Below are 20682 nucleotides of genomic sequence, written 5' to 3'. Positions count from 1 at the left end.
TTCCCCTCCAGACCTATTTTGTGGAGCAAGATTTGCTGTGTGCAGCGTCAAAGACTGTCCCCAAGGCCACTGCTGCATGGAAAGGCAGAGGGGGCAACAGGGTCTTCCTTGCCCTGGCAGAGGTGGGGGGCAGAAGGGAGGGTGAGAGGCTGAGCTCAGCACACAGAGGGAGATGGGAGCATGCACTTGGGGCAACAGATCCTGTGGTGCCCAAGGAAGGGCTGGGGTCCCCTTGCACTCAGTCTGTCTCCAAGCACACGGGGACCAACAGCCCCGGTATCCCTCCCTCTCCCCTCCCCATGCAGAGGCTGCCCCACAGGAAGTAGCTTTCAGGACAAAACCAGAGAGACTCAGCCACACTTCAGTCCTTAAATAAATACAAAGACACCAATCACCCTCAGGCTGGGCCACAGCTGCGGCCAGCACCTGCCTGTGAGTGTGGGGTCTCCCACCACCGGGAGAGTCCCCACTGTTATCCACTCCTCCAGGGGCTCTGCATTGGGGAAGCTCCTGGGAAACACTGGCTCCTCTTCCCTGAAGACCTGGCTCGGGTCTACAGCGCTGCCAGGCCAGGCCTGGCTCCTCGTGGGATAGGGGATGGCCACAGGGGACTGACCCCATGCTGGCTGTCACCACGATGGCACCTTCAGTCCCTCCTTCATGATATCCTTGGGGGAAGGCGCTGCTGAGCCCCCCACGTGCAGCACATGTCCTTGCACAGGCATTGGCGGCCGGAGGAAGCTCCTGGACACACACACACGGGCACACACACACACCCTACTCCTCTTGCACTGGTGTCGGAGCGTGGCCGGTCCTTGGCGTTAGGGCAATCCGGGACCTGCCTGTTCTGAGACACAAGAGAAGGGTGGCACAGGGTGAGCACACTTCTTCATTCTCACACGAGCCCCACAGGAGGAATGCCAGCCGTGGCATGGCTGGTATTCCTGAGCACCAAATGCCATAACTCCATGAGCTGTTTGGACTCAGCCTGACTTTATGCGCCATGGGCATGCTGGCAGGGATGCAGCAGGGACCAACCCCACGGCAATACCATCCCCTCAGCTGATGAGAGGTGGGGGCTAAGGGAAAATGGCCACTGCCTGGAAAGTTGTGCCCCCATCCCTCCCCCATGTGTTTAGCCATGTGCCCAAAAGTCTCAGGGTGAAGGATGGGCACCCCTGTCAGGGAGGGTCTGAGCCTTACCCAAGTCCTTGGGGACTGGTTTCACCCCGGCCACTGGTTGGGCATTCTGGCTGCGAGCCATGGCACAGGGCGGGCGCCAGGGGTACTCAGGCTGTGGGAGGAGATGGAACAGAGACAGGGAATTACCTGGCATGTGAATCATGAGGCTACATTCTGATAGACTGACAGTGTGTGAAGAGGAGAAGGAGCAGGAGGAAAGGGGCTGAGCAGTCACATGCCACCAAGACCCTGCTTGGCTCCCTGCTCTGGGACTCAGTGGCCCTGGAGGGCAGGGAGCCCCAGACCTGCCCACATGTCACCCTCTGCTCCCCCTCCTGCTGGCACAGGTGGAGTCTCACCGGGGGGAAATGGTGGAAGTTCTGTCCTTGCGTGTGCTCGGCTGGCATGGCTGGCGGGTACCGGATCTGCTGCCACTCCTCGTAGCCGTGGTACACAGGGTGAGCCACGGGGGGACTGTACTGGTACTGGTACATGGGGCAGGCTGGGCCCAGCGGCCCCGGCCCTGGCTCGGCATGCAGCCTCTCTCCAGAAGCCTGCAAAGAGCCAGGACAGATGCTGGGGAGATCCCAAGGACAGCCCACCACCACCCATTGCCTGCAGCCCCCAGCCCCTCTGCCCAAGGAGGGTTTCCTCCCATCCCTACCTGTTTGTGCTGTTTCAGCAGCTTCTTCAGCTTCTCCTTTTCCTCCTTCTCCCTCTGGCAGTCATCTTTGGAGGCTCGCAGCTGGAGGAAGAGGGATTAGTACAAAGCCCACCCTGCCACCTCCCATCTTCATGAGTTAGAGTTGCTGAGGGAATGTCTGCACCAGTCTCCCTCCATTAGACCCCCAGGAGAGGTGTAGAATGAAAGAAGTTTCTCTGGCAGTGACAAGCATCAGAAAAAACACCCCTCTGGGCTTCCTGTTCTCCTTCAGCCCCTACTCTTAGTTATGTACAGGGACTGTGACACTGGAGGCAAGCATTTCTGAGACACATGGGGTTGACATGGGGCTCCCAGAGTGCTGCTAGTAGCACCCAGTGCTGCGCACCTGGTTGCTGGAGAGGACCAACTGCTTCTGCAGCTTTTCCAGCTGCTGCTTCAGCTCTTCCTTCTCTTCATTCATCCTCTCCCTGTCACTCCGTTCCCGCTGGAAATCTTCCTCGAAAATTTTCACCTGGCAGGAAGGAACAATGTGGATGCACCTGGCTGAGAGCAGACACCTCCCCTAAGCAAGCCCATCACTGACTCCACCAGTCATGCCAAGCCCCAGGCATGTGGGCTGGCCCCACTGCCCATGGCTGTGGTCCTTCCAGATGAATGCCTGGAGGATGCTGAGCTGGGTCCCCAACCTCCACCACGCCAGCCCTGAACCTGCCCATCTGCTGCTGGCACACAGGGCTCTTTGCTGTGGAAATTGAGGACATGTATTTCCTTGTCCATCCCCAGTGGCTCTGTGTTCTGCCCTACCTGCTGCTTGAGCAGCTCATTCTGGGTCAGCAGCTCCTGCTGTGGCAGCTTCCCTGCTGGCTCCATGGCAAAGATGGGTGGTGGAGAGGCTTGGACGTTCAGGGCCTCTTCTAGTGCCTAGAGAGGAAGAGGAGGGAGTAGGGTCAGAGCAAGTTCAGTGCCCAAGGTGCCACTGGAGGACCCCTGGCATGTGCCCAGAATGGGAAGTGGGTGTAATGGCACAGGCAAGAGGGACAACAGACCCTGCTTGAACCCCCGTTCCTTGGAGCCAGAGGGATGTGGTGGGCCTCACACAAGTGGTGGGCCTGACACAAGTCTCTGCTTGAGCAAGAGTAGGTTATCAGGGTCAGTTTTGGATTTGAGAGAGGTGAAGAGACTGGAGAACATTAAAGACATTTTGCAGTGAGGGGTTGTGCCCTGGTCCCCACCTTGTTCAGCCTCTGGATCTCCTTTTCCTGGTATTCCCGCTGCCTGGTGACTGGAGCCAGCTGCTCCTGCAGGAACCGCATCCTCTGCTGCAGGTCCCTCACCTCCATGGCCAGCCTCTCCTTCTCTGCCTGCAGGACCCAGGGTGGGGGGAGATCAGCCAGGGTAGGGCAACAGGGCTGGCAGCTCCCTGTCACCCTTCCCAAGGGACTTGCCTCCTCTGTTTCGATCCGTGACTTGGCCAGGAGCAGCTTGCGGTCAAAATCCCGTTGCTTTTGCTCCCGCTCCGACTCCAGCTCGGTCACTGCCCTGCGGGCCTCAGCCAGCTCCTGGTGTAGGTCCGTGACCTGCCAGGAGGGAGGGGGGACGTTGGCCTGGAAGGACCCACACTGGGGGAAAGGAGGCACGGGCAGCCCCCAGACCTCCCTACAGTGTTTCCCCTGAGTCCCCACAGCAGGAATGTGCCCCCCAAGCATCCCAGCCTTGAGCACCCAGCCCTACCTTCTGCTCGTACTTCTGCTTCATGGAGCGGAAATGTTGATCCCATTGTTTATTCACCTCCAGCAGCTGCAGGGAGAGAGGGATGGCTGAACAGGAGCCCAAATCCTGCTACGAACCAGCTGTGGTGGTCCCCAGCAGACTCCTGTCATGAAAGCACTTTGGAGACCAGCTGGATGGAGATCCCAGCTCCCGCAGTGCTTCCCTGCAGCTCTGAAGCCCTGCTCCAGTCTCTCGGTGCCATCCCAGCCCTGTGCCCACTCTGCCCACTCCCCGCCTCCTTAGTGGTGCCTCCCTCCCAGCCTGGTCCTCACCTCCCTGCGCTGGTGCTCCAGGATCTTCACCTTCTTTTCCTTGGCCTCCAGCTCTTCTCTGCCCGGCGCCTTCTCCACCATGGCCCCGCTCTGCTGGACGCGCACGGGGGGGACCCTCAGGGCTTTTGTGGAGGCTGTGCCCAAGGCCGGCTAAACTCGAGCCAGTTCCCCTCCCACTGCCTCCCCCATCCCCTTGAGACCCTGAGAAGTCCTGCTGGTCATACTGGGGGCTCAATTAAAATGAGGCCATCTTTGCTGATGTGTCAGCGGGCTCCCTGCCTCCTTCCCAGCCCTCTCCAAGGAGATGCTGCCTCCTCACCTGCTGCTGCTGCTCGGCAGCTTCCCTCTTCCCACTGTCCTGGCTGCTCAGTGTCACCATCCTCCGGAGCTCCTGGTTCTCACACCTGTCGGCAGGAAGAGATGGGTCAGCAGGAAGAAGCTTCCAGGACAACCCTGTCTCCATCCACATAGCCCATCCTCACCTGAGCTTCTCCAGAGCCTGGTTTCTCTGCTCCAGGTCATGCTCCAGCTTGGTGCGCAGCTCCTTGTTCTCACTGTGCAGCGTCTCACACAAGGTCTGGAGGGTGAACACTGGCAGTGTGAGGACCATGGCCAGCCCTGGGCCACCCACACCTCCCACCAAGCCACGCTAAGGAGGTGGGTGTCCACCTCAGGGTAGGCATGAGGGGTTTGGAGGGAAAAAACACATGGAGGAAAATCTCCATGAAGTGCCAGGCCAGCCCTCGCTCACCTGCAGGAACGATGTTCTCTGCTCATTCTTGTGCACCTTGGAGGCCAAGCGCTTGAGCTCGGAGGCCATGTAGCCCATGCGCACAAAGACCTGGTCCTTGCTGGCCTCCTTGGCACAGCCACTCAGCGTGTTCTCCAGCTGCTGCAGCTGGGGCAGCAGGTTGGCATCCTCGTTTAGTGGCTGCTCCAAGTCCTGGGAATGGGGAGGGGATCAAGTGTGGTCAGAGCAGTTAAAGGAGCATTGTAAAGTCCCTCTCAGGGCAGATCAACTTCATGTCCCATCCAGGGCTGTGCTGGGGACCTTGATCAGCACCAAGACACTCTGCAGCACCTCTCAGTATACTGAAAAACTGTGTCAGCTTGGTAAAGGTCTGATTCCCAGCTGCTGGATATGGCACACAGAGTCCCTGGGTAGAGGAGGATATAGCAGCAGCTCATGGATTCCCTGTGCCCCCTGGCAGTCTGAGCAGAACACACTCTCAAATTGCTGACAGCAATGGAGGCATCTCCACCCTTGGTCTCCTCCACCTGAGCTCTTCCCATCTGCACCAAGACTAAAAATCCCAGTTCCTGAGACTGTCCTCTCTACGTACATCCTGCTCTGTGCTGGAATGGATAGTGGTCTTACCCCAATTCCCATGTTCTCCTTCCACCTGTCCTCCTTCTGTGCTCCCTGCTGCCGTGGCACACCAGGCACCAGGAACCTGAGCCCTTTGGCAGGTGACAGCCAAGTGGGTGATGCACCGATTTAAACAGCAGCCGGGAAAGCCCAGGTCAGGGCACACCCACCAGTGTCAGGGTGTACCCTGCCCATGGGGAGTGTCCCCAGGAGGTTTATGCTCCTCTGGTGTGGTTAGTTAACTCCATAGCCTAGGAGGTGCCACTGGCACAACAGCTGGCACACGTGGCACTGCTGGGAGGAGCTGGGGATGTGCTGGCACACCTATGCCTGCTCCACTCCCAGCCCCACTGACTCACCTGCTGCATGTGGGGATGCCCCAGATTGCACCACAGGGCAGCCCAGTGTGGCCCCAGCACCCTGACCCCAGAGTTTACAGCCCCAAACCTGCTGTGGGAGGGCGTGTGTGGGGCACAGCCAGCTCCTCCCACCCATGTCTGCTGGCAAGGGAGGCAGTGAGGATCCAAGCTGGGAGAATCCGGCTGTGAGCACAGGACTTGGACTCGGCTCAGGCACCAGCAGCTGGTGGCCAAGCAGATCCCATTCTGTTCTCCATCACCTCATAGCCACACCTCAGGAGTGTCCAGTAAGACCTGACCCCTCCAAGAGTCTCTCTGGGCAATGAGAACAGGATGTACAATGAGAGCATGTCCTCTTACTGGTGTCAGCTGATGTTCATTCCCCTTGGGCTCACTGTCCTTTCTCCCCTTCATTCCAGTACACAAAAAACCAGAGCAGGACAAGATGGTGCAATGATAGTCAGGAGGGCATTCAGGTGACAGCAAATGGAGCACACAGAGGTGCTTTGGCTAGGGCAGACCCTGTCAGCAATGACAGGCCTTAAAGGCCTGGTCCTCCCACCCAGTGTGGGCACCAGCTGAACTTCAGACCATCGCTGACAGCTACCTGGGTTGTCACAGCTCTTCCTGCCACTGTTGTGTGGCATCTGCAGATATTGGCATCCCCATCTGGCTGGGGCTGCTTCACAGGCCCCTCACCCAGGCCCAGCCAGGCCAGTTGTGTTTGGGGGAGGACTCTTGCCCAGTTTATCCCTCCACTGTGCTTTGCCCAAGGGCTTCCTTGACATGGGTCATCCAGCCCTGTTAGTGCCTGCCTAGGCACAGAATTGAAGCCCTGCACACCCCCAAACCCCTGACACTGACCCAACTCCCCACCTGCCAACACCAAATCCTGCAGGCACCAGGGCCACTCACCGCTCTCCTGCCCTCCTGGGGAAACCCCTGCGCTTCGATGGCAACAATCTCAAACTCTGAGGAGGATCCCTGCAAGGGGAGGCAGCCAGGTCAGAGATCCCCAGGGAATGGCAGCCCAAGATGCCCATCACACAAAGAGAGGGACCACCAGGAGTACAGCAGGGGAGCTGACCCCTCCTTTCAGGTTCATCCCTGTTTCTAGAGGCTAAAGGCTTCCTCCTTTTGCTTTAATTAGATGGACAGCGCCTCCCTCTCCAGCCATGCCAGCAGCAGCTTCCACACTGAGCAGACTTACACTGGGAGGTGATTTCCGTGCTTCCACGTCCGTCTGGGCACTGCCCGGGGCTGCCCGTGCAAAGCTGGGATCAGGGCCGACAGCTGCAGAGAGGGGAGAGGATGCAGCCATGAGCCTTTTGGAGAGCAGGGCCTCTCTCCACCTGGCACAGGGATGCAGACAGCAGAGCCCTGCAAGGTCAGGCACCGATGGATGATTTCTACCCCACTTATGGGGATGGGATAGAAACCTCCTTTTAGAAGGGAGGATGGAAGTGGTTTGATACACTGCAGAGATGACATAGCTTTCCAACAGCAGGGGACCTTCATTAAAATCTCTTGCACAGCCTTCCCTTCCCTCAAGCTCAGAATTCTGAGCCATCATGTGATTCCTCCCCCATGAGCCTCCCATCTCCTACCTCCGGTTTCCACCAAGTCCTCCAAGGAAGATGATCCAATCAGCATTTTATTGTCCTTCACAAGGTCCTCTGCCTTCTGTCGCAGCTTGGATGCCTCGACCTGAGACTCCTCCAGAAGCTCTCCTGTTGTGGGCAACAGAAGGATACTCAGCCTCCTTCCCCCAGGGCCTGTCCTGCAGTAGCCCCATCCACCAGCACCAAAAACCCCATCTGGCTGGAAGCAGTACCCAGAATAGTTCTTCTTCACCTGGAAACAACTATTCTGGGATAAATCCAATGGCAAAGCTGGATCAGTGGCTCACTGGTTTCAGAGATCCTCATGCTGACACATAGAGGACTGGTTATAAGAGGCAGAAGGCACCACTGTGGCTCTCAGAGGTCTCCTCTGCTTCCAAGAAGAGACAAATTTAAGCCTTGGTGGTGGACTTACAGGTCCAACCTCTCCACTTTGGGGTCTGCCATGAACAATGCAATCCTCCCCCAGTGAGGGGGGGCTGCTGTCACACCAGTGAGTCCCTGTCCCAGGTAAGAGCATGGTGACACAACAGGAATCACGAGGCAGGTGGAAATTCGGCTGCAGAAGCAGGAGTCAAAGGAGGAAGCTGGCTCACGAGACAGAAAGCAAAACTGGGGGTGGGAGCGGGGGAAGGCTGACAAGGAGAAGAAGGAGGGTGGCACAACTCAGCTGGAACATTTCAACACTGGCATGTTCCTGCTGCTGCAGGGAGCACTCAACATCAGGTTCCTTGAGAAACAGCTGGGAAAAGCTGGGAAAAGCCCCTGGCCCAACAGTGCTTGCAGGAGGTTGGGATTTTTATCAAAAGCAGAACTGATCCTAGCACCCATGAACTCCAAGGAACTGTTCTTGCTTCAGCACTTGTCTTTCCAGCTATTTATTCCAACATGAAACACTCCAAAAGTTCAGCAAAATTCTCGTTCCCTCTGCATCACCATGTGAAAAAGCTCAGACATCCTGCTCAACCCTCCAGGACAGGGAGAGCTTTGCTGCTGCCCCAGTGCCAAGACCCCCAGCTTCTACCATCACCCTTCCTCAACCAAGCAAGCAAGCCCTGGCTTTGTGGGCACAGGCTGGGCTACCCCAAAGGCAAATCTCATCCCCCTGGCACACAGCAGTTACCGATAGACTTGATCCCTTGCATCTTCTCCTTCAGCCGGGCGTTCTCCTCCACCAGCCGCTCCAAGGCCGTGGATCCATTCTCCTCTGAGCCCCCACCAGGGTCATAGATATGATAAGGTCCTCTCCCTTCCATGCCTGCTGTTCAGTCACCTACCTCCCAGCCAGGCATCCCTGCAAGGCAACGGAGCACGGTGTCACCTTTTTCTAGCTCCAGATGGTGCCACAGTCCCCGGGTCCCAATCGTATGGGGGTCTAGGGTGCTGTGCTGGTGCCTCACTGCTTGCCAGCCAGCCAACAAGTGACCCAGGTGAAGGCACTTCCCCCTCCAAGCCTGCTTGTCGGGGTGACTCACGGCCATGAGAACTGTCACACGAGCAGGCATCACCAGCAGCCCCACTTGGGGCTGGCTCTCACCCATGCAGGGCACTGGAGTCACACAGAAGGCTGCAACCCTTGGTTTGCTGCATGCCAGGAGAGATGGAGATGCAGCTCAGGAGCATTCACCCACACCAGAGCAAACCTGGGCACTGTCACCAGGGCATCCTGCTCAACATGTGGTATTTCTGTGCACAAAGGCTTGTCAGGGCCTGTCTGGGGAGGGGCAGTGTCTGCAACTCCAAAAGCCTTAACCAGCAGCTGAGGGGAAGTTTGGGCAGTATTGAGGGATGACCCCCAGAAACCAGGCAGGGATCTGCTCTGTCCTCCTGCTCAGCCAGAAAAACTGGCTTCCTGAATTGGGCACAGGAAACATCTGGGCATGTGCCTGGCTGGGAGCAAAGCCCAAGGAGACAAAACACCCACAAGCACTATGCTAATTGCTTTTCCAATCCCTTGCAGTTGTGGGTGGCCTAAGGCCTCCCCCTTGCTGAAGTCTGCCCTGGGGACAGCTGGGCAGGATCCTGGTTCCAGGTCTCACCCATCTCCTGGGGGGATAAAGCAGCAGCTGTGAATCACAGCACAGCTTATCAGAACTATGCCATATGATGCCATCTTGCTAGGACATGGAGCAGAGCAGCAGCTGAGAAGGTCTTGGTGCCAGCTGAAGCTGGGATGCTGCCTGGGGGCTCAACAGGAGCACCCCAAAATGCTCTTCTCTCAGCCAAGACAGCTGGTGAGGAGGAGAGGGCTGAGAGGCAGCATTCAGAAAGGGGAAGGGGGTAGTCTGTACCCGAAACTGTCTCAACCTCAGGCTAATGCTCATGTCATGAGTGATCCAGGCTGATCTCCAGTTTGAATGACCTGCCTGCCAGGGAGCGGCAGGGACTTTCCAGATGACAACTGTCACCTGGCAGCATCCACAACTGGAACAGCTCCTTAATTAATGCCAGCCTCAGTGACCGGGAATTAGGCCTGGCCTCAGCAGCACTCTGCTTCTGGAAGATGCACTGGTGCCTTTTATCATTCTCCTGCTCCATGGGTGCTGCCAAGCCCTCCATTGCTCTGTCCCCTTTATGGGGAGCCAGTGACCCCATTCCAAGCAGCTGGAAGTGCCACTGGGAGCTGCCCAGCTGTGGTGGTGTGGGGTGAGCTGAGCAGAGGCCATTCCTGGAGCCCAGAGCAGCTGATAGGAAGTTGTGGAAGAACCAGGGCCATTTCTGAGCTGCGGGTCCCAGGGATGGCAGCACTGTCACAGCCTTAAACAGAGGGCAGGTTTGGATTAGGTATTAGGGAGAGATTCTTTACTGTGAGGAGGTGAGGCACCAGAACAGGCTGCCCAGAGCAGCTGTGGACGCCCCATCCCTAGAAGTGATCAAGGCCAGGTTGGATGAGCCCAGTGGGATGCTCGTGGCTGGGAAATGCCATCACCTGTGTCCACTCTACCTGCCTGGCCAGCCTGGCAGAGGATGGGCATGGTGTCACAGGCTGGCTGGGGACCTGAGCCTGCTTCTCACTGCTCTCTAGTCACCACAGGCTGCTCCAGACCTGGGGCTCTGGGAGGAGCTGGGTACCAGTCCCACCCTGCAGACCATCTTGTGGGGCATCTGCATCCTCCACTGGGACGAGCCCAGGTGTGTGTCAGGGGAGGTAGAGAGAGGAGGAAGAAGAGGGAAGAGCTGCCCTCTCAAGGGCACCATCTCCCCATGTGGCTTGGAAGCAACATGAAATACCAGTCCTCATTCTCTTAATGCCAGACCCCAAACCTAGAGGTTTTCTGCCTTGTCCCTAGCACATGGGAGGTACCTGTCCCCTATGCACCCCTGCAGGAATCCCTCAGAGTCCAACTGCACCGACCACTCTGCCAAAGAGCAGAGCTCACTCAGTGATCCCATATTCTCCCAGCTGGATGGAGCCACTGCAAGCCTCTGATATTCTCTGTTCTCAAGATTCTATCAAGAACTTTTCCACTCAAGGTCTGTACCCAACCAGGGAGATTGTAGCAAAGGGACCACAGGAGCTGTTTTCAAACAACAGCTGGGGAGAGGAACTGGACTATCTCCAGCTGACTGAAGCCAGACCAGCCACAAATTCACCAGCAAACAATAGCCTGCAAGAGGGAGGGGTTTCCACAACATTCCAGGCCATCAGCAGGAACAGGGTGGGCTTTCTTGGAGCGGAGGCACAGTCCAACTTCTGCAAGGAGCTGCTGAAACAGAGAGGTCACCCTGGGGACCAGAGAGCAAGTCACTGATCCCAGTCTTGGTTTGTTGTGGTTTTTTCTTTAAGAGTTCTGACAGGTGAGATTTACAGTAAAAAATCTCATTTCAATAAAAACACAAGTGGAGGAGAGAGGGACATACACCAGCACCTAACACAAAGAAACATGATACGCAAAGAAAACATGACTACCACAAACTCCAGCAGAAACCACCAAACCACCAGAAAACACTTCCCTCTTTGCCAGTCAACAGTTCCTAAGGTGATGTGACAATATTTCACAGCCCTGAGGCTTGAGGGCCAGGCTTAGACCGTTTCTGCTCGGCTGCAGCTCACTGGCTCCATGCCCAGCTGTCATCAGAGACTGCCAGATGGGCACCTGTGGGTGTTGCTGGTTCCATGCAGGACACCAAGACCTTTAGGTAGCAAATTTTCATGGCAACTCAGCAAAAGTAGAGAATGAGAGTGTGAGTGGGCATGGGAGACTCATGGGCAAAGATGAAAGCAGAGTGGTGTTTAAATAGCTGTGCTGTGGCTTGGGAGTGAGCTGGAGCTGTCACTGCTGTCACCCAGAACAACACGCACCACTGCCACAGCCATCACTGTACCAGCCATGCAGAAGTGGCAGAAAGATGTGATTCCTACTTTAAAATTACTGAACACTGAAGATACTAAGGCTTAGGATGTGAAGCCTGTGCAGGAGGGGGCTGGCATTGCTGGGGGTTTGCTTTGGGCAGTGACTCCAGGGTGGGGAGCAGCATCCCTGAGCTGCAGGCTTGGCAGCCCTTCAATTCCCATCCTGTGATGGGAACCCCCTAAGGAGAAGGGGTTTTTCCTTACTCCAGTGCACAACACTCACAGGAAGCCTCCTCCGCACCAGGATCACAGGAGGTGAAAGCAAATCCCTGCAGGCTGCCAGCATAATTTTCCCATGACTGGGGCTGCTGGGTCCCCAGCATGCCTCCTCAGAGGGAAAGCAAAAACCACTCAGACACCATGGAATGATTTTTTCTGTTTGTTTGTTTGATCATTTTACTGGAAAACACTGTAGCCCCCAGACTGGTTTTCTTCTACACATAGCTCCAGCAGCTTCCCAGACAAGGGAAAGCCATTCCTGGGCTGCTGCACTGGTCTCATTTGCAGGAAAGCAAAAGTAAAGTTTGCTTTAGGAGGCAGCAATAATGAGACTTTTTGGCACCGCAGTTCACTGGTCTGGGAGTAATAAGAGAAGAGGAAAGCAGGCATTGCAAGGCTCAGGTCTCAAAGGGAAAGGTCTGAACCTCCCCTTGCAGTGTGCTCCTTTCCAGCCAGTTTAGCCACAAAGAGAGGGCGGGAAAGGCAGGAGCCCAACCCAAAATACAGCAGGCATTAAAGACATCCCCTAGCCAGAAATCCCACTCTTGTCTCAAAAACCCACCTTCTAAAGAGGCTTCATAAAACAACCTGCTTCTGATGAGGCTGCTCACAAAGAAAATAAAGCATTTCCCTGGGTCTGCCAGGTTTACAAACACAGCTAACCACACACAGCTGCAGAGCTCCTCAGGATTCCCTCAAGCTTCAATGCAGGCAGGACATACAGCCAGGCACGGTGGTGGTGCTCTCCTGGCAGCATGGGGTGGGGGGGATTTATGCAAGACTGTCTTCTGCTGCAAAGACATCTGGCTCATCCTTCCTGCTCCACTTCTCCCTGCAGAGCTCAGCAGCATCATGGCTGCTTGTCACAGCACTCCAAAGCAGAACAAGGCACAGCCACCCTTTTCCTTGTAGCCTTCTCCTTGCTTCCAAGCTACTCCTGTCCAGCTTGGTGTGCTACAGCCAGCAACAACCAAGCTGACAGGTGATAGCAGATAGTGACACAACAAAGCTACACCAGCAAAGTGCCACCCAAAGTGTAAGAACTGCTTCTTTAAAACAAAATCTGCAATGCCACAAGAGTAGATGGTTTGGTTTCCTCCACCCACGAGAGTTTTGTACCAGCTGCTGGCAAGCAACAACCCACCGCCCTGTGCTAAATAGGTCTGCCTGGCATAGGTCAGGCTGAAAGGGCGTCGTGGGATTTCTTGCAGAACCAGGAACGATGCCAAAGGCAGCAAAAAGCCTCTTCTGTTTTCTTCTTGCTTACTTCACCTCACCACAGAAACAGCTCTCAAGGACGTGCCTGGTTGGAGCCTTGCTGTCTCCAGAATTCACCCCAGTGCCCAAAGTCCAGTCTGCGGAATGCTTCAGCTGACAGCACTCCTCATGAAATGTGCACTCCAAAAGCGCTTGTGGCAGCAGAACAGCTCCCATTCCCCCAGAAGGGAATAACCCACCCAAGTGATGGGAATAACCAGCTCAAAGGAAAAAGCTGCATTTGACTTCTTGATAGAGGGGGCAACCTGTGTGCCAGGCTCACAGGAACAGGATGGCCAGACCTCTGAAAGGATGCAGACCCCCATGAGTCCCATCTGAAGCTACTCTCACCCAAAAGCAGCAGTGACAGGCAGCATCTTTTCTGTTTTTCTCTGCCCTGCTGAGGGTCTTGAATGGAATTGAGGGAGCAGAATGAAATTGAGGGGGTGGAAAGGGGGAGACAAGCTGTGCCTCCCTCCCAAAAGAGGAGGATGCTGCCAGACCTACTCCAGCTGGTCGAACCTCTGGATCAATATCCGATGCGGACACACACGGTTGGACCAGAGGGAAAAAGTCAAAGGGAAAAAAACCCAGCACGGACAGGAGGGTCCTTGGGGCCGCGGCCGCCGCAGCCCCCCGAAGGGGACCCTCGAAGCGGCCGTGCCCGGGGGCGATCGCAAACCGGGGAGCAGCTGCGGGCCGGGGAAACGCCGGGGTTGTGCAAGGCGGGGCGAGGGAGGAGCGGGGCCGCCCCGGGGCACCGGCAGCGCCCGGGGACCCCCACCCGCACCCCGCCGAGCCTCCTGCTCTCCCCGCGGGCAGCGCCGGCAGCACGGACACCCCGCCTGTGCCCCGCGGGGGGCGGCGGCGGCCCCCGCCCCGGCCGGGAGAGGGGAAACTGAGGCACGGCACGATTACCGCCACAGCCCGCGACACCGGGCGGCTCCGGGAAAAATCCCCGGGGCACGGCGCGGCCCCGGCCCCCTCCAGGGTCTCACCCCGACCACCCGAGAAGCGGCCAGATACGGGCAACGCGCAGCCCCGATCCCGGCAGTTCCCTCCGGGCCGAGCCCCTTCGCTGGGGCGGCGCGACCCCGGTGCCCGGGAAGACCCCGGTGCCCCGGGCAGGGCTGCTGTCCGCGAGGGCGGCGGGGCCCCGCAGCGCTCCGAGCTCACCTGCCGTGCGCCCCGCGGCGGGGCCGCCGCCCGGGTGGCGATCGGGGCCGGGCTCGGGGTCGGGCTCGGGGTCGGGGGTCTCGGTCCGGGTCCCTCCGCTCCGCCGCCAGCACCGGGCTGGTCCCGCCCCCGGGAAATTCCCAGCCTGACGGACAGGCGGCGCAGCCAATGGGCGCGCGGCGGGGGCTATAAAGCGGAGGGCGGGGAGCGGGTGGGGAAGGTGCGCGTCATGGCGGGTCGCTGTCTCTGTGTCCTTCGGGGTCCCCGGGGCCACACGGGGGTCCCGCCCGGCTTAGTGGGGCTTTGCTCAGCCGGCCTGTGCCTTCTTCCTGCGGGAGGCTGCGCTCGTAGGGCAGCGGCGAGGCCGAGCCCTGCAGCGGCTCTCACGGCTTGTGCAGACACAAAATGGCGGGGCCGAGGGGCTCCTCGTGTACCCCTCAGTGGCTGAGGGGAGGCTGTGCTGAGCCGCTCTGGTCGCCTCGGCCCCGGCAAGGAGGAGGGTGATGCTGCCGGCTGGCCGAGGCTGGCGTTCCTCTGAGGCACAGAGAATTCCCCACCGAGCCTCTGAAGTTAATGTTAAATGAGGGAATTCCATCCTCTAACCGGAGCATGCATTCCAAGGATCCTTTATCTCTGTGCTGCTGCTGGAATTGTGCCGTGGTGAAGCACCCAAATCAGCCAGACGGGCACCAAGCACAGCGAATATCTTGGTTCACTCTGCTGTTTAGGACTTCTGTTCGTTTTGCCACAAGGAGAAGGTGGTGGGTTTTTATTAAATGTACGTGTAAATAAAAGCAATGAACCAGGAGTGAAGAAATCCCACTGTAAGCAGCTGTGCTGCTCTTCGCCTGTACTCCAGATGTGTCCTCATTTTAGGTGACCTGGTGCTGGGTTCATCAAGGTCCTTCAGTGGAGATTGAGCTGTTTCCATCTGCCCCAGTACTGGCTTCTTACTCAGCTGCATTCACACAGCTCCACCACTTCTTGGGAATTTGATGTTTTGGGTCGTAAAAATTAGAACCCCAGAAATTTCTTTTCCTGACTGCCCTTCACTGGCAGCAGAACGTCACCCTGGCAGCCTGGCTGGGTTACGGGAGCTCAGCCCTGATGGGACCCTGATGTGCTCTTTGTGCTCGTGTCTGAAGTCTCAGCTGGAGATGAGAGAGCAGGACCCCACACATGCCCAACATCTTCTCTTTTGTTCCCTGAAAGTCGTGCTTTACCCCCTTGAAAGGCCCAGTGCTGTTCTGTAACCCCTCAGAAAACCTGTCTTCAAAGCTAAATGCAGTCCCACCAAAACAGAAAACACCTTGTTTATAAATTAATGCCTCAGCCTGCATGAAATAACAAAACCCTGCTTATTTCTTCTAGGAGAAAAAGGGTTTTGCAGCACCCCAAAAGCTGCCTGCCTTCCCCTCACTCCACTGCGGGAACTCTCACACCAAAAAAATCATCGTACTACTCACCAGGCTGGGTCCTGGAGGGGCTGGGGGGAGGGAGAGCCCTTCAGAGCAGGAGCTCTGTGCCTGCAATCCCCAAATGCAGGAAGGCTGGCCCAGCTGAGCTTACTTTTAGGCATGGAGAAGGGGAATTCCCCATGATGGAGGTCCCAGACAGCCTGTGTGTGGTTTTGATAGGGAGCCAGGCACCACTTAAAGGGCTCTCCTGTGCTGTTCCTCCCAGGGGCCCTTCGTGTCAGGTATTAGTCAGCAAAAAGGTGGGGGGGAGCTGTCGTAGAGGCTGTGATTCACTTTTAGACAACTGGAGAGCCTTGTTACATCATTTTCCTTGCCTGGTTTCTGGGCAGCTTCACTGGGATTACAAATGTACTTTTCCTCAGAGAAACTGCTGCATCTGGCAAGAGGCATTATTGTTCCATGTGTATTTCCACCTCATCCTTCTCCCTATCTGGAGTCACAACAGAATGCATCTTCCTGGGAGAGCAGGGAAGAGCTGGGTCTGTTGATGGAGGTGCACAGGTGATGGTTTTCCTGGGTTACAGAGAATCCCTGGAAACCATCCACCAGGAGAACTGCGGTCAGAACCAAGGCTGGAGCCAGCTGGTGCTGGAATAAACAACAAAGCTTTAAATGTTTCTATTTTATAGAGGCTGATTCCAGCTCCCCAGCTCCTTGCCAGCAGGTACAGTTGTACCTGACAGGGCGTTTGGTCTACACTTGCCAGGTGTGAAGAGGGCCCGGCTTTAGTCCATCTGGTTTGGGTGGCAGGAGTGTGAGTATGGGGCAGGAGGGTGAGGAGCTGTGGGTCTGGGGTCTGCTTGTGCCTGGGAACCTGTGGCTGGCACTCAGTGCCTCTCCACCTCTCTAGACAACTTCTCTTTATGTTTTTGCCATCTTTATGAGGTTGCCATCTCAGGCTGGCCCAAACGCCAGCATGAATTTCACTATGAAAATGAAAGGCTTTTGGTCCTGCTGGTCCTTCTTCATTCCTTTGGTCCCACCATGCTCCCAGGGGAGAAAACTCCCCTGATGGCAGCTGGGGTTTATGAGCACGCCTGTGTGGCTGTGAGGGTGTGTTCACAGCTGACAGGTTGACACACTAGGTTTTTTTTTTACACAGAGAGTTGAGTTCAGCACCTTCAGTTGCAGCTTACTTCAGTGAACATGCCCTGATTGCTGCTGTGCTGTGGGAAATGGGCTGAGAAGGAGCACAGGCTGCAGATGGAGGGTGGTGGAACTCCCCTGTCCTCAGGTCCTGCTTGTCTCAGATCAGGTCTGGCTTCCTTCAAGTTGATTCCACTTCAGAGTGAGCAGGCTGAGCCCAGTGGTGTGAACTCAAAGTGGCATTGGCCCAACAGCTCTTATTGCCCAAAAAATGCCCCTGCCCTCTGTGCTGCTGGGCAAACAGAGCTCACTTGAACCCTGATGGGGCGATGGGCCAGCCAGGATCTGTCATGGGTGGCTGAGCCTGGAGCTGGCCTTGGAGCAAAGCAGGAGCAGAGCAGGCAGCGGATGCAGCTGGTTTGGCACAGCATTCCTGGGCCACTCGTGGGCTCAGCTCTGCAGGGGGCTGCCCATGGATCCCTCTTGGCATCAGCAGTTGGCAGCTGCTGTGTGTGCAGTGCCAGTCGGATGCATCCCGGTGCTCCGGCAGCAAAAGGAAGCAGGAGGCTGACAGTGACGCTGTGAGAATGAGGAGGAAGCTCTGGCTGCAGGAGGGGATTTCCAGAACATTGTGATCTGCTGCTTATGCAAATCTGAAACTCAAATTAACCTGGCAGAATGGGAGGGCTCTGGGATGGAGGGCAAGGGAGAGGCAGGGGAGGGAGCCTGGGATAGTTGGCTGCTGGGAGGGCAGAGGGCAGTGTGGAAGGGATCAAGATAGGAGAGAAAGAACATATTAGGGAACATTCCTGCTCCAGCAAGACTCTGCAGTACCCTGCCTTCATGGGGTGGATGGATCACACCCTGGCTTTTCAGGGATGCTGGGCTGCTTTACCCTCTCACTGAGTGAGGGCTCACATCTTCCTCTGCCTCTGGCATGCGAGGCCAGACTCAGTGTCCCCATTCACAGGAGATCACCACCTCCTGCCATCCTCTCCTTCCTCCACAGTCAGAAAAGAATGGGTTGTAGTGGGACCTGGTGCAGTCCCATAGTGAGGCCAAAAACTGTGGGAACCAGCTCTGGGGTTGCTCAGAGGATTTCCTTGCATGCCTTAAGCTTTGAATCATTCAGAATCTCATTGTACAAAACCAGCAATAGGCACAGAGGGGATTTTCCCCTCTTCCTTTTCCCTAGGCCGTGTCTCATCCAGTGGCAATGCCTGGGAACAGGGCTCAGCAGCAGTCATCATGTCCTGTAAAGCTGCTCCGGAGATATTGGAACAATCCTGAAGAGCTCAGATGTTTCCCCAGCCCCAGCTCCTCTCAAGGCTGAAGGCTGGGTTTCTCCCTTCAGAGGAAGGAGAAGACAGCAGGTGGGATGGAAGTGGCTCGTGTTGTGTTAAGGATTTAGGCCAGCATCCCATCTGCCTCTGTAGCTCCTCCTCTCCAGGGGCTGGCAGCGAAGAGGATCTGCAGTGGCTGACTCAGAGCAGAGGTCTGGCCCTCTCTGCGCAGCTCGTGGGGTTTTCTGGATGTTGCAACCTGTGAAATCTGGCCTTGGCTTTGCCTGGAAGCAAGCCCTTGCCCCCGACATTGCTGGTCAATGTGTAAAATGTAAATCCCAGGCTCTACCCTGCAGTACCCCTGAAAGCTAAAGTGTGGATGGCCTGCACGGACCTGCCTCCAGCCCTTTAACCTGCTCACAGCCTTGCTGATTTTCCCCTCTTTCTTTCCTAGCCTTCCTTGAAATGCTCACCTCCTTGCTGATTGCAGAGGTTAGGCAAGAGATTTGTCACTAATGGCTCTCGGATTGGGTGGGTTGGAGCCTGCGCAAGGAGCAGAGGTGTTCATGGACAATGGTGCTATGAAGTGAATTTTCTCTGGAGACTGGGGTGCTACAGGGATAGGGATGAAACTGCTTTATGAGTCCCAGAGGCCATGCCAGTGCTTCCCAAGATCCATCACCCTCCTGGCATTGCCTTAGGATAGGTAGCTCTGCTGAGCTCACGCCAGTTTGTCATTCTTTATAGGGCAGACCCAGCCCCACCATGGGGCAGGTGCTGAAATAACCTGTGCTCAAATGGGGTACTGACTGTGCCGAGTACTTGCAGCAATTAAAATACCAGTGACTGTTTTCTGCTCCAGCTGAAACAGCAGCTGCTGCAGGAAATGGATTACCATGGCACTGGGGCAAGACAGAGGATTTTTGCCAGAAGAGGGAGTTGCTCAAGGAAGAAACTCCATTTCACTCTCCCTTCCTGTGCCCAAACATTGTGTGACTGCTATCTTGTCTGCATTGTAGAAGCCTGCAGCAGGCACCAGGAAATTCCTGGCCTTGGGAAAAGTGTGCTCTGGTCAGCCAGCCCTCCTGGTGGTTGCAACACCCTGCGCTGGGCAGGGGACTGGCCCTGAGGGGCTGACTTGTCGTCCTGCCACTCCGAGACATCCAGGCTGTGGGTGGTGAATGGCCCTGGCCATTGGCATATAACAACCGTGGTACAGCCAGAAAATTCACTGGAGTGTTTACACCTGTGCCCAGGGAACATCCCCCGTGTACAAACCCCTTGAGTGTCTGTTTTGGCACCAAGAACAAAACAGATGATGGCTCACATGTTGTGCCCCTGTTCTTACATGTGAGCAGGGCTTCCCCCTACTCTGGAGGAACAAAGCTCCACTGCTCCAAATCTTTCTCTCCCAGGGGTGATGGGCTGTCACCCAAGCCTCAAAACTTCCTTGTGCCTTCTCACTCCTGAGCCCTGTTCCCAGCTGCAGGGAGGTGGCCAGCTCTGCTCCCTGCAGTCTCTGTGCTGCCCTTGTTCCAGAAGCCTCTGCTGCAAAGCTCGGAGCTGCAGTGTGGAGCTGCAGGAAGACATGGGCGGATGAAGGTTGGGGTTACATCCTCCCTTCAAAACAACTTCTGCAGCTGCTCAGTCTTTGCAGCAGGTTCCTGGCCAAGCAGGTGACGCGTAGGCTGCTGCAGGTGTGGGGTATGTTGAGCCCCCCAGATATTGTTTGGACAGGGATGCCCAATCCTACTTACACACAGGGGCTAGACATAGGAACCCAAATCTCTACGGGGAATATGGGGAGGGTGAAAAAGCTTCAACCAGACTGTTTTCCCCCAATAAAGGTTATTTTGTTACAAGGGGATATTTTACAGGAAGGCATCAAGGGAATTTTTAGTGGGATAATACCCAGCTGAGTTGTTTCAGCTTCCCTGGTTTGTCTCTACATGTTGCTGCTTCTTGACCTCAGCTGGTTTTGAAGTGCTGTAATAATATTGTGTTATTATTCCTAACACTGCTTTGATATTCTGAAGGTGAAGCTTTCCTCACCCAGCTGTTCTGAGGAAGACTAGGGTTTTCACAACTTTTTGTTCTGACTTGGAAACAATTGAAAGTGCTGGAATTTCCCGCTTTTGGAAATTCCAGTTCTTTTCTCTGGAGTGTTGGGGGAAGTGCCAACTAACAGTTTGGGGGTGTAGCCTCTGTGGCATGTGCCTTTCGACTGCTTCTTTAGCAGCTTGAAAGCACAGGAAACGGCGTGCAAGGACGGGTGGATGCCATCAAGTCTGATTTGTATCTCTGGTTTATGAAAGCATCATCCACACAATGGCATCAACCCTGCCGGGGATTTTCAGAGTCATGAACTGAAGCCCTTAGTGAAGTCCCTGCACTGCTGCCAGCCCCACATGCATTTTCAGCCCCTGTCTCAGCAGAAAGGTTGCTCAGAGAGGTTTTGTCGCATCTTCAGGGCCTTTCCTGGAGCTGGGCATGAGCTCTTACCCCAGTTTGCCTACGGGAGCAAGGAGACACCAAAGCTTCCCAGTCCCACCCAAACCTGCCCCAGTAAGTCAACTGCTCTCCCCCCAGGG

General features: G+C 56.1%; 1 protein-coding gene across 5 annotated transcripts; it reads right to left on the bottom strand.

Moving 5' to 3' along the window:
- Positions 1-355: 355 nt before the first annotated feature.
- Positions 356-14362, bottom strand: TNIP1 (TNFAIP3 interacting protein 1). Of its 5 annotated transcripts, none has more exons than XM_077786670.1 (18): positions 14245-14362; positions 8362-8532; positions 7224-7346; positions 6827-6909; positions 6532-6600; positions 4640-4831; positions 4371-4465; positions 4208-4292; positions 3889-3981; positions 3578-3643; positions 3288-3423; positions 3079-3203; positions 2651-2767; positions 2232-2357; positions 1847-1927; positions 1542-1736; positions 1204-1294; positions 356-847 (listed from the first exon to the last, which is right to left on the bottom strand). In XM_077786670.1, the coding sequence occupies exons 2-18, from the start codon at positions 8492-8494 to the stop codon at positions 822-824; spliced, it is 1836 nt and encodes a 611-aa protein (XP_077642796.1). In that variant the 5' UTR covers positions 8495-8532; positions 14245-14362; the 3' UTR covers positions 356-821. The 5 variants fall into 5 exon arrangements, with proteins under 5 accessions (XP_077642796.1, XP_077642797.1, XP_077642798.1 ...); XM_077786671.1 differs by having other exon boundaries at positions 3889-3978; XM_077786672.1 differs by having other exon boundaries at positions 3889-3984; positions 4217-4292.
- Positions 14363-20682: the final 6320 nt, after the last annotated feature.

This window comes from Lonchura striata, chromosome 15 (genome assembly GCF_046129695.1).
Source record: "Lonchura striata isolate bLonStr1 chromosome 15, bLonStr1.mat, whole genome shotgun sequence".
NCBI classification, from domain to species: domain Eukaryota; kingdom Metazoa; phylum Chordata; class Aves; order Passeriformes; family Estrildidae; genus Lonchura; species Lonchura striata.
The sequence above is the reverse complement of the archived record's forward strand: the minus strand, read 5'-3'. Positions and strand labels throughout refer to the sequence as shown.